Here is a 13738-nt window from a genome sequence, read left to right on the forward strand (position 1 = left end):
TGTCTTTTATTTTATTTTTACATGTATTAACTTAAGCTAAGTTAAATAATAACACGAGATTATGTATAACGGTCAACCATCAGAGTCAGTCATGGTCGAGCGGCCAATATTCTCCGCCGGTTTCGGGGGATAAAAGCCGACCTACAAGCCCCCAACTCGTCGCGGAAGCGACACATTGTGAGCTTGTAGATCGGCGCGCGACACCGTCGTACGTTAATATTTTAAATGTGACGTAAAGACTAGCTGCGTCCAATGAGGAAAAGGCTACATGTAAAAAAAAAAAGAGTGCTTTTAGGAAGGAAGCAGAGTTTCCTGTTACCGCTGGTCCGCTCTGTGGTAAACACAACACAGTGAACACAACGGATCTCGGGTATACCTGCTACCTGCGGTCGGACGGAGTCAAACAGCTCCGAATAGAACCGCTCTGTTCAACGCTAAACAGTTGGACCAGCCTGCCACAGTGCCACTGTGTGTAAATCTTCACATCATGGTATGTTTGTACGCGATCATCATCAGTTGTGCTGCTTTTAACCCGGGGATGATAAAATGTACGTGACGAAATGCGCTTGTAACTGGTTACAGTAACTACGTCGCTTAGACTTTTTGCTGCATTGTGTTTCTATTGTATTAGATTCTGCAGAAAGTTCATCCCATAGCGAGGGAAGTTATTGTTGCATCCGGGGGTGTTATCCAGGAGTAGGCCACCACCTTAACGTAGTCTTGGATCAAGACATCATAGATGTATTTTATCGAGTATGACTTTTACTTTCGTATCTACGATAGTCTTGGCCAGCACCCCCCACTGTGTCCTGCACTTTCACCAGTAAAGCCCGTACTTCTCCATACATGTACAAAAATAAATATATAAGGTTCTTACCTGGTTTTCCCAAATGTTAACTCACGCTTCGGAGTCTTAATGCACTGTATTAGTCCGTATTTTTCAATAAAGAAGTGTTTTAATCCCGACTGTGGCCGAACGCCATTCCCCCCCTCGTTTACTTCCCGTTTACATTAAGTGTAATACCGACTTTAACCTGATGCGCCTCGTCACTACCGCCCATTGAGGATACAGGGAACTTCCGACAGAATCTGACACAGACGGGATAAAAACTTCTTTATTGAAGAATACGGACTTATAAATTGCACAGACTACGAAGCGCGAGTTAACATTTGGGGCAACCGGGTAAGCACCTTTTTATACACGTATTTTTGTACATGTACGGAGAAGTATCGGCTTTACTGGTGAAAGTGCCAGATGCACTGGGGGTGCTAGCCAAGACTAAAGTAGATACTAGCTGTAGATTACGACTCTCGTAGATGTATTTTATGATTCTGATGTCAGGATCATAACATATCTCTACGAGAGTCGTAATCTACGGCTACGTAGATACGAAAGTAAAAGTCATACTCGATAAAATACATCTATGATAGTCTTGCTCGAAGGCTAACGTTAACGTGGTGTAGCCTAGTAATTATCGTAATGACATGTTACTTTAGTTTTGGCATGATATTTCTAGGTTTTTGCTCCTCCTTATAAAGTACTATTATCAAAAGTACTTTTCTTTTCTCCGGCAGTGACCATCGACACACTTTAGGATCATTGTTCTAGTGGGGAGAGACTTGTAGCTCTTCTTGAAGTTCTAAGTCACAAGACAAGGTGGGTGGATGCTCATGACATCACTTTGTAAAGTTTGTATCAACGTCACAAGTATTTTCTTTTCTTTCTTTCTTTCAAGTGTCATTTTTATAATTGGCTAAATGTACAGGAATGTGTTGGATATAAATACCATGGTTTTAGTGATATTACTGATACATTCAGATTAAAAACTGGGCCTGGGGATACAGCTAATTCTTTGTTTTACTGTGTGCATTCAACAGGTGTTCAGAAGTACTGTTGGAATTCATTATATTACTTGAATCGGATACTATTGATTGATTGATTGAATACTTTATTAACAAGTCGTTTTTAACAGTACAGGTAGTACAGTCCAAGGTTATGTTAAAAGGATAACACAAACGGCCCCAGGGGGCTTGTTTACATTGTACATTGTACAACATTGTATTTCTTTAATCAGATAATTAGACACTGGGTGAATAGACCTGTTGTGTGTCACATCTCATAAGTTTGTGTAAAATGTTAAATATTTCTCTCTAACAGAGGTTGCTGCCATGTCTTCCCCCACGAACACCCTGGGGGAAGGCTACACAGACACCATCGATCCGGAGATGCCAGCCATGTTTGATGGTATGAAGCTAGCTGCGGTGGCCACGGTCCTCTACATCATTGTGCGCTGTCTGAACCTGAAGAGTACCCCAGGCCCGCCCGAGGTCATCTGTCAGGACACGCCACTAAACCACTTCCTGCTCAAGTCCTGTCCCTTGTTCACACAAGAGTGAGTTATAAAGTGTTGGGTTTTACTATATATACGTGTGTGTGTGTGTGTGTGTGTGTGTGTGACATCTACTGGTGTGGGGCACAGAAATGGTTCTCCATCATTTCTGCTTTGATCTTCCACTGAGACTTGCCGTGCTAGAAGATGGTGTTGCCTGTGTCTTTACCTTCTCCTGGCGTCATTTTGTGGGAAACGTTTATATGTGAAGAGAATAAGGAAGATGGACCAAAGCGCCTTGATACCAATCTCAGTCTGGCCTTGCCTGTTGGGGAGAAATTGGTCACCGTCAGCTGGTTATTGGACACCATACTGACCATGTCCATCGAAAGAGATGTTACTTACAGAACTGGGGAAGGGGGCGGAAGTCCAGGTACAGTAGGTAGCCAGCCATACGTCTCCCTCCTTGACAGTGGTAGTGAGAGCATGAACCAACAGGCTGGTTTTCCTTATTTTGCAGACATGCAAAAGTGTCACTTTTCAGCTACAGTCACCTTTTTGAACTCAAATAGGGCAATTGTGTGACACCTGACCCGAAAGAAAACATGTTTTTTTCACCTCGGGCTGTTTGCATGCCTGATTTTGTGTAGTGTCAGTGTCAGCAGATTAGAGCAGAGATTCTGTCTGGGACAGTGGTGTGTCTATCGGTGAAGACAGCGGCCGTGTAGGAGACGCATTAGACATGTAGCAAGATGTTGCGGCGAAACCCTTAAAAAGATTGCTTTGAACGAACTTATTAATTTTTAGCGGTGGTCCCATCCCTTCGTTTGCAAGAGTAGACTGAATCTAGACGAATGTTCCTTTGAGTTTTATACTGTGTGTAACAGTGTTGTTGCACTCGTGATGTAGCCTATGTGCAGTTGGAATACTAATTAAGTCAAGTGTGCCATATCTATTCTTAAGTTAATGTGTGAACTACTTCGAAACTTCCATGGCCAGCGGTCATTATCACCTCAATAGCCACACATAAGCCTTCACCTCGGACGCTTGCTACATTCTTGCTGCCCCCAGCCCCTGCTCCTGCGTGCCAGATACGCTACCTCGGATGGTTAGTAGACTGTATAGGATTCTTTAAAAAAAATCTTGGAGGGTATATAGTGTAACACGGTAGAACACACCATTGCTCGCTGATCACTGGTGGCTTTATGGTGAGGCGTGCCACAAATGGAAACCATCTTCACTTCAGAGAGTGAAGACATTGGACTTTCATGTAGACAAAGTGTGCACTACCTACAGAGCTGTCTACAGAATGGCTGGAAGAGCTGGACGCTCAACTGTTGACTCATCTTTGACTCATTTGTAGGGCGTTGCTGAAAATGAGCACTTGTGCTCAGCTACTACCCTGGGTAAATAAAGAACCAAAAAGAAATGGAAAGGAATTACAATTACACACACACACTAGCTTCCCTGTGTAGGTGAAGAGCGAGCACTTTTAGAGCAGGGGTCACCATATAGATTTGACCCAGGGCCAGCTTTGGGCAGCTGGGCCAGCCCCCCCCCCCCACACACTCACACTCACACTCACACTCACACTCTCACACTCACACTCACACTCACACTCACACACACACACACACACACACCAACACTCTCTCACTCACTAGAATATATGATCAAGAGAATGAAACCACACGTAATGCAAAACAACAACACATCCTAATGGGTAGAGGGTAATGGGTTATATGGTACTTAACAATGATTCTGTTAAAATTTGTCTTTTCCCAGTCAAATTCTACATAGTATGCATGCTGAGTCCCGGTTGCTGTCCATGTCCAACAAGTTGTTTAACCAGTTTTCCACCTTCAAGGTGCCGAACGTAAATTACGTTATTTGACTTATCACATTTCTCACCACTCCGGACCTCATCCTTTAGCACTCTTTATTTCTTTGTGTCTATACTTATTGCATATTTAGATGAATGCATGTCATGTTGTTTTTAGATTCATGTATGTGTTTACTACTGTTATTTTTTTGTTGTTGTTATTTAAATAGATGCTAGGTTTGATTTCTCCCTAGTTACTTTGTAGCATGTATTGAAGGCGGCAAAGTTTAAAGGAAGCATTGCTTCTGTCCATCTGTCTGTAGGTACATTCCTCCATTACTATGGGGTAAAAGCGGCCACCTCCAAACGATTCTGTATGCGAAGATGGGCCGTGTCAAAACCCCCACACCATGTGGCGTCCGCAAGTTTCTCCCCATGCAGGATGGAGCCACTGCGACCTTTGACCTCTTTGAACCACTGGGAGACCACAGCACAGGAGGTGAGAGAACCACTGAACCTCAAATAGCATTTTCACGATTAAAAATATAAGTTGACGAGTAATTGTCACACAAATAATTGCGATTTAACGATTTCATTGTGTTTTTGGCATTGAACATTGACATGTAAATGTCAATGTTGTCAATGTTGACATGTCAATGTTGTTATTTACATAACATGTAAATAACAACATAATTTCTGTTTGCCTTTTAGGCTCAGGTCAGATATGACAAATAACTTAAATACACAAAGAAATTACTGACATATTTAATAATTTTTGGAAAATGTTAGAAAATGTATAAACATTTTTCAACATAGAAACGATTATGATGATTATGCAAAATAATTGCGATTATCTCAAATAATTGCGATTAGGCGAAGAGGCACCTCTAGGCCTAGAGGTGAGAGAACCACTGAACCTCAAAGACAGACAGATAATCGTGGACTGTCATGGGTTTGTAAATTAGATCATGAGCAGAATAACATCATGTGGTTTTCAGAGCCAGAGAACAGTTTATGGTTGTCTGTCTGCCTCCACCACCACCACTTGGAGGAGACCATGTATTTCAACACACACACACACACACACACACACACACACACACACACACACACACACACACACACACACACACACACACACACACACACACACACACACACACACACACACACACACACACACACACACACACACACACACGCAAATCGACATGATCACACCAAACAGGCGTGTTCAGTTAACCCTCATGCGCACACATACAGTAAACATTTCCTGACAGTGACCCCAAATCTCTGTTTGTGTGTATGCATCTGCGTCGCCACAGATGATATCACCATGGTGATTTGCCCAGGGATCGGTAACCATAGCGAGAAGCACTACATCCGGACCTTTGTTGACCATGCCCAGAGGCGGGGCTACAGATGTGCTGTCCTCAACCACCTGGGGGCCCTACCCAACGTCGAGCTCACCTCACCGCGCATGTTCACTTATGGTAAGCACAGGAGAGGACAACACAGAAAAGAAAGCAATGTAACTATTGTCTGTCAGTGTGTATGACTCTTAAGTGTTGATATTGAATTATATGTTCAAATGTTGTAGTATATGTTTATTTAGATATAATATAATGTTCTTTATTCTAAAAACAAGTTTTAATCTAAAAAAAAACAAAGCATCTCAAGGGGCACGGTAGCACAGTCGGTAGCGCTGTCACCTCACAGCTAGAAGGTCCTGGGTTCGATTCCCGCCGGGGGCGCTGGGGGCGTGTCCTCTCCTCCGCGTCATCAGTGCCCATACCCTAGGTGGGGTTGGTGAAAGGGCCTTTGTGTGTGGAGTTCGCATGTTCTCCCTGTGTCCCCGAGGGTAGGTACCCTCAAAAAAACATGCAGTAATCCTGGTCTCTATACCGCCTCCCCCTGGTCAGCTGGGGTGCCTGATGGAGGGGAAAGGAACTGGTTGGAGTAACGCATTGAAGGAGGCATGAGCTCGGCTCTGGGCTCTCCCTAGGCTGGCAGAGGGAGTGTAGCGCCCAGGATTACTTAGAAAATTGGCACTGGGTGAAAAAAATTATGGGGTTGCAAAATCGTGGGATATAAAAAAAAAAACGAACAAACAAAGCATCTCAGCTTACATGTGGGAGCTCGCTTTGTTTAAACCTAGTTTTTGGAAAGAAGTTTAATTTATTACCATTGAAATTGTTTTAATTTGTGGAATTACTTGTTAAGCAGGGGGAGAATTACAGCGTCAAAACACACTCACTTAGATCCGCTAACACAGGATGTCTGTCCCTCCCTTCCGTACGGCACCCTGGCAAGCATCCTCTTCTCCCTCCTGGCTCCCATGCTGTGGTATGACCTACCCCTCTTGGTCAGGACTGAAGACTCACTTTCTATCATCCACCACAGTCTGAAAACTCCCCACTTCAGACTCTACCTCACTCCCTAGCATTCGTCATTACTAGTATCACTACCTCCTGTTGCCTATGATAGATCCTAGTTATACTATGAATATGTATATAGGTTACTTGTTCATATACTGTATGCTATTTATATTATTTAGATAGACATACTGTATATTGTTTGCTTGTCCACAAATGCTTTAGATAGCATATTGTTTATACCTACCCGGTATCCTAGTTACTTTGTAGCACTAAATTGTTTTCTTTTCACTCTTATTCAGTTTATCATTTACCTTGTTGTTTGTTGACTAGGGTTCATGCCATTTCCTTATAATACGCTCTGTATAAGAAAGTCTTCTAAAAATGTGCAATTGTCTTCTGTCAGGTTGTACGTGGGAGTATGCAGCCATGGTGGCCTACGTTAAATGCTGCCTGCCCCAGAGCATGCTGGTAGTTGTAGGCTTCAGTCTGGGAGGAAACATCGTCTGTAAGTTCCTTGGAGAGAACCGTTCCAACCAGGACCGAGTTCTCTGCTGCGTCAGTGTGTGCCAGGGATACAACGTCGACAGGTCAGTACCACCAAGGAGTGTTGTGTTAGTACAACTAACCTACGTAGTATTAGCTTCAGCGGTGGTAGTAGTAATATTTTGTTGCTGTCGGATGGAAACCTCATACTGTACGTGTGTTTTCAGGATTCAAATTCAAAAATAGCAGATCCACAAGCTCAAAATGCGTCGCAATGCGCTGCATTTGAGCATTTTAAAATGAAAGTTAAAATGTGGAGATAAGTGGTTTCTGCCCGATTTGGCAGTAGTAGTACCTATGCCAGTACCAGTACTACAACTACTATGATGGTAGTAGCTGTGAATATATTATTACGTATGTGTTTGGCGGTGTGTAATTGTATGTTATTGGTGTGTGTGCACTCGCAGGGCTCAGGAAACATTTCAACATTGGGACCATGGTCGTAGAATCTACAACTTCCTGATGGCAGAAAACATGAAAAAGATCATTCTGTCACACAGGTGACTGTTAACCCATATGCAATGATGCACCACACAATAACCACCACACACAACACAACATTACACACCAACAATACAGAGAACAATATACAACACAAACATACACTATTGTTGTGTATGGTGCGTCTTGTATTATTTATTGTTGTGTTACACAACACACCATTACACAAAAATACACAACACAATACAAGACACCATACACAGCAATATACACGACAATACACACACCACGAAACAATACGCTACACAATACACACAGCAACAATACACATGATACGCAGCACAACATGCCACACCCTACAAATCAACACCCTACATCCTCAGCGTTACAAACGACTGGTTAGGTTACATGGTTGAACGTGTGTGTGTTTGTTGTTGAACAGAGGCAGTTTGTTTGGAATGAGCTCTGGTATGACGGAGGAGCCAGACCTCAGCAGACTCTGCACAGCCACCTCTCTGATGCAGATTGATGAAACCATTATGAGGTACTGTATTAGTATGTGTATTTGACCCTTTTGATTCATGTTACCCACATGAACCCCAACGTCCCTATTGTGGGCATGTCATAATAGGCAAACATTCAGTGAAAATAGGCGAACATCTGGCTAAAATATCTACACGCTCACGTTTGCGAACTTGTAGATCTGTATTTGTAGGTCTATTTGCGAAGAGATTTGGTGTAGAGGGGAAAAGGAGGGGATCAAGTACAGACCCCTGGGGGACAGCTGTCAGTGTCAACGAAGTATGTAGGGTTTAAGTGCTTAATAACACTTCTACAACTTCTGTTGCAGGAAATTCCACGGCTACAGTTCCTTAAAGGAGTATTATGACCAGGAGAGCTGTGTTCAATACATTCAACATGTGAGTTTGGTATTCATTCACATACTGTGAATTATTGATTATTATTATTACCATCAATCATTTCATAAATATATTTATGCAAATCTTCAGATTGTGTTAATGAATGCCAATATGATTACTGCTGAAACTTTTACTACTACTGCTCCAATACAATAATTCTGTACTATAATGAAAATAAACAAAACACTTTAAACAGTAACTGATGATGCCATGTCCCTGGTCTCAGATCAGCATTCCTCTTCTGCTGGTGAATGCTTCAGATGACCCCCTGGTTCATCCGAGTCTACTGACCATCCCACGCTTACTCGCTGGTATGTCTCACCTGGAGCTGTGTGTGTGTGTGTCATTATCATATCGTCAACTAGATATTTAACTCTAGTACGGGCAGGGCGTGTGCATGAGACAAGTATCACCGCAATAGTTTGACGGGACGTGTTGCCTGTTTTTCCTGCAAGTTCTTTCCGGCAGGAAACCTTGGTGTGTGTGCGCCACCCATTTAGCTACACAGAATGGACAACAATACTACGACGCGATTCTTCGTATATAGGGCTTAAGTCTAAGGGGGTTAAGTGTCGATGAAGTCTTACTGCTCTCACCTCCATGGCCAGACATTCTTATTGAATAATTCAAGGCCACACGATCCCTCAGCCCTGGGTGTCTTTGTGTTTGTTTGTTAGTGTGTGTAGTTTGGTCTCCGTAGATCTGAGATCTTGTGTCTTAATGAAGGAATCAGGAATACACTGCTCTGTAGAAGTCACAACTTTCTCTTCCCTTCACAGCGTTTCTTCAATTGCTGACAGTAGCCATTTGTCCAAAGTTGTGTAATATTTTACTGATTAATAGAGTTGACTTCTTCCATTTCTAAAATGAACTATCAATCAGTATTCATACAATTACAAATATCTTTTAATTGAATTTATTTGATTATATATTAAAATCATTTAAAAACTACCCTTATTAAGCCACGATTAGCCCCTGGGCTGGACTTGTTGGACATGTATGCCCTATAGCCTACTTTATACTGTGTGAGCAAAGCCAATGGCTCATAGCTCTGGGCATTTATAGTACAGAATTATGAACCCTGAGCCATGGCGTGGCTTAACTGTTAAGGTTCATTATATTGCTATTGAAAAGTAGATGAAGGAAAGGGTTAAACTCTTAATTTAGTTGCATTCCAAAAGACTCCTGGACATCTCCTATTAATGGTGGTTGACTGGTATATTCGTTGGGTATTCCAGCATTAAAATGTGTACACTAAGTGTTTGTTGGTCTTTGAGAAACGGAAACACTGTGAAGCTTTCTAACAGGGATTTCTGATTCCGAACTTATATTGTAGTACAGCATGAGATTAAACACCAACCCACATATTCAAATGAATGATTATTATCAGTTAAAACTATGTAAACAAAGAGCTATCACGTGAGCACGTCCTGTCACAAATGCTTCACTGAATTACATGCACACACACACACCGCTATCTCCATACACACCCACTCTCATATCAGCACTGACAAAACCTGTACTTGCCTGCACTACACGTGTATTCCTTTAACATTACATCTTCACTTAGTCTTAAAAGTATTTAGGTCACTTAAAGACCTAAATACTAGTCTCACATGACATTATTTCCTGTTCTTCTACCTGAAACTAATGGGTGGAGCTACCTTCCACCTGAACACAAAGGTCAAACCCAGGTTTTATCAATGTTTCCTCCTGTAATAATGAAGATATTTTTGTCACTGTTGAGTGATTTACTGTAGTCTTACAACAAGTATTCAGTGCATCAGCAGACCAGCTGGTGAGGCAGTACAACCTAACTTGAAGAATGAGGGAATAGGTGTGTTTGTGTTACGCTTGACTTAGTGAATACTTGTTAGTCTCCTTACTCTGTTGTGTGCACAGGCTTTTAGTGACACCAGCCAAATGTCAAGTTACATTACAGCTACTACTGTAAAATATTTACTGTGTGTGTGTGTGTGTACGCCAAGAGGTAGTGAGAGGTGGAGTGTTGGGTGACAGAAAGAGAAAGCAGTTGGCCTTGTATTTCCGTGTGGGGAAACTCAAGGTCCTGTTTTTTGACTGGAGAGCTGGTGTGTTGATCACAAATAAAAGCAGTTTCTGCTTTTTTTTATTTGACTCAATCTGTATGGTAGAATATGTTAATACAATATAAATGGCACATCTGCAGTGGTTTGAGGTGGTCTCCCTACTTTCCCATTAGAAATGTCGGCTAAAAGGAATACTCCATGTGGATCTTTAGTCCGTTTTTGTCCTTAATTAAAAGGAAACAGTTTTGGACATACAAGGTTTCCACCAGAATTAATCTCCCCCCCCCCCCCGTTGTTCCTAACAGAGAAGAAGCAGAACGTGGTGTTTGCCCTGACGCAGCACGGAGGTCACCTGGGCTTCTTTGAGGGGGCGGGGCTTGTGCCTCAACCTCTCACCTGGATAGACAAGTTCATCGTTGGCTACGCAGACATCATCTGTCAGTGGGAAGAGAACCACCGGCCGCCCTGTCAGAGGAACCAACAGACATGCACACACGACACACACCAAGCGTAACGCCTGCTCGTGAGATGTGCACGCACACGCACACACACACACACACACACACACACACACACACTCTATATGTGCTTCCAAAGCACAGTATAAGTTTAATGTATGCTGGTGTATGCACACATACAGCTGTTGTACAGTATGTGTGTGGGGTGATGGGAAATGTTTATATGGACCCAATCAAATATTTTTGACCAAATACCTCGATATCGATATTGTGACGATATTGTGGGGATTACTATTGGTGCTTTCACAAAATATTTACACAATGGGATTTTTGATAATCATGCCTATACAATAACTCAGTTGGTAGAGGCAAATAATAGAAGCGCTAGAACAGTCAGGAACATTCCGAAAATTACATCAACTTCACTTGTAATGCAGCCTTTAACTACAATACTTATTCCATATCACGATATTCTGATATCCGATCATCAAATGGATTATTACACACACACACACACACACACACACACACACACACACACACAAATTAACATACACAAATATAACAAACTCTTTGATTCTACCTCTTCCTGTTCTTTATCCATTGCTGTTGCTGGCCTACAGAGACTCTTTCTTACTGCCTTTCAAACACACTGTTTTTGGAACACATTTTGTATACATCTGTTGGTGCTTAAGTTTGTTCTGCAACACATTTAAGCAGAGGTACTGGCCTCTTTGAACCAAACGATGTCTCTTTCAAAACTGTATGTTGCCTTCTACTGCTGCTAGTGATACTGCTGCCACTACTACTATTGCTGCTAAGGCTGCTGTCGCTACTAATCATGATGATAATAACAAAGCACTTAAAGTGTTGCACAAAGTTCAGAGCCGATCAAAAGACGACATATAACATGGCCGTCTTAAAAAATGGAAGTTAATAAATAAAGTATTTTAGGACATGACACTGACAATCTTTTACTCTTTGATGAACATGGCAGTTGATTCATGTTTACACAATTAGTCTTATAGACCTAAATAGTATATGTTACTACTATAGCCATTAGCTACATGACCAAGCTGCACATTCAATGTGGTTTACACAGGAGTCCTGTTTTATTAGCCACTTGTCACTTGAAACCTAGCATCCCTATTCTAGGGGGATCATTCACCAGAAATAGCTGATATACAACCTCACAACGCATCGCAATGCAACCCATTGTGAGGGCTATTTTCCACTAAGAGATTTGGTGTAGATGTGTGAAAAAAAGAGGACCAAGCACAGAGCCCACCCCGGTCAAATAAGTATTTGTTTACTAAATATAGAACGTTTAACTGGTTAAATAGTCATTCTCTGCTTTTTTTTTGCACAAGGGGCCTGGCTGTATCGAACATTGACCATGAGCTCAGGACCCAGCCTATTGCATAACAATATTTCTCCATTAGAGTTGTTCTTTGTGACTCTGTGAGAACAGATTTTGGATTCCAAACCACTGGTTGTGAAACATTGTTTTGAATGCTGTGTTATGCATTACCTGTTTCCATGGCCCTGCTCATGTGTATTTTTAATCTATGGCACCCTCTGCTGTTGATTTGGAGCATTCCTTAAAGAGCGTGTTGAGCAAACTGGGTGATATTTGGGCTATTTTAAATGATACTCTTATTCAGATCAACTCACCATGCAGTCTTGTGCTAATATTTCTGTTAATTTAATTATATTGTCTTATCTCTTGTTTATTTACTAAGAGGTTATGTTGAGGAACGCTGTTCTGTTAAGTAACCTGAGTATGTCTCCTTAATCTTTTACATCACACAAAGTTGATGCTGCCCTTCAGGATGTAACACTTATTTTAACAACCTGGTCCATTAGCTTAGACTGAGGTGTCAAAAAAGGAGTGAAGAGTGCTACAATATCAAACTGCCTAAAGTGAAAACGTGACTGAAGGTGCTTTTTGGTAAAACCAGGGGAGACCATGGTAACCAAGGTCTAAGGCCTTTAATATAGGGCTTGTTCACCTGGAAGAATTTAAAAAATAATATATTTAAAAAAAAACAGTTCTATATGAATTAGCCCTACATTAAAGGCATTTAAATTTAATAAAGAGTGCCTTTGACCTGATTTTTATATTGGTCCATAAGCCTGTGGTGATTTATTTAGGATCACCCAGGCTATAGGCATCGATCTTTGGACCAAAATACTGTATTGTTCAAGAGGTAGAGGCCCAGTGTTTTACATAACATGAACTTAATTTTCTACTTTTCTTAGTTCTGTCCATGAACCTATCAATTAAGCTGGGTGAGGCATTATGTTGAGTCTCCAAGGGATTTTAAATTCGTTGACTTTGACAATAAAAACAAACCTAATGAAAATCATACTTGGTATTAAAATGTCTCTGTTTCTAATTCTGAGCTGTTCATTATGAACCAAGGTAAATACAGTGTCTAGCTTCGCTATATATTGCTCCTCGTTTTATTACACTTGGGACGCTGAGGATTAGCATGCCTCCTTCCATTGGATGCGGAAAAATCATGTGATATAATTACGTAAATGTGTCTGTTAACATGGATTAATTCAATGCAAATCTGCCACACAAGCTCTGTTGAATTACTATGCGTACAGCCCTAATGAACAACCCACGACAGGAAAACTGGATGCTGCATAAATGCATGCTAATGTAGCTTACAGTCTGCTTTCTGGACAGACCTGGTTTAAAAGTATAGTTTGTTCAGTCTATTTAGATGTCATACGGCTGAAGTCTATGCTGTAGAACAGTACAATGAGGTATAAGACTAGACGGTCAC

The 13738-nt window shown here is 41.5% G+C and overlaps 1 protein-coding gene across 1 annotated transcript; it reads left to right on the forward strand.

Moving 5' to 3' along the window:
* Positions 1-318: 318 nt before the first annotated feature.
* On the forward strand, positions 319-13311 carry LOC308092424 (monoacylglycerol lipase ABHD2-like). The gene is made up of 11 exons (XM_080438309.1): positions 319-490; positions 1576-1657; positions 2159-2393; positions 4476-4651; positions 5478-5645; positions 6934-7117; positions 7481-7573; positions 7957-8058; positions 8365-8434; positions 8661-8745; positions 10788-13311. Exons 3-11 carry the CDS (start codon positions 2170-2172, stop codon positions 10994-10996), a joined length of 1311 nt encoding a protein of 436 aa, XP_080294435.1. The 5' UTR covers positions 319-490; positions 1576-1657; positions 2159-2169; the 3' UTR covers positions 10997-13311.
* The last annotated feature ends 427 nt before the right edge of the window (positions 13312-13738 follow it).

Source organism: Gymnoscopelus braueri (assembly GCF_963280865.1).
Source record: "Gymnoscopelus braueri genome assembly, chromosome: 9".
In the NCBI taxonomy this organism is placed as follows: domain Eukaryota; kingdom Metazoa; phylum Chordata; class Actinopteri; order Myctophiformes; family Myctophidae; genus Gymnoscopelus; species Gymnoscopelus braueri.

Excerpts from the sequence above, each read along its gene's own strand:
- LOC308092424 (XM_080438309.1), top strand. The coding sequence starts at position 2,170 with ATGTCTTCCCCCACGAACACCCTGGGGGAAGGCTACACAGACACCATC. Across the intron at positions 7,118-7,480 it reads CAGGGATACAACGTCGACAG|GGCTCAGGAAACATTTCAAC; the intron begins GTCAGTACCACC and ends GTGCACTCGCAG. Across the intron at positions 7,574-7,956 it reads AAGATCATTCTGTCACACAG|AGGCAGTTTGTTTGGAATGA; the intron begins GTGACTGTTAAC and ends GTTGTTGAACAG.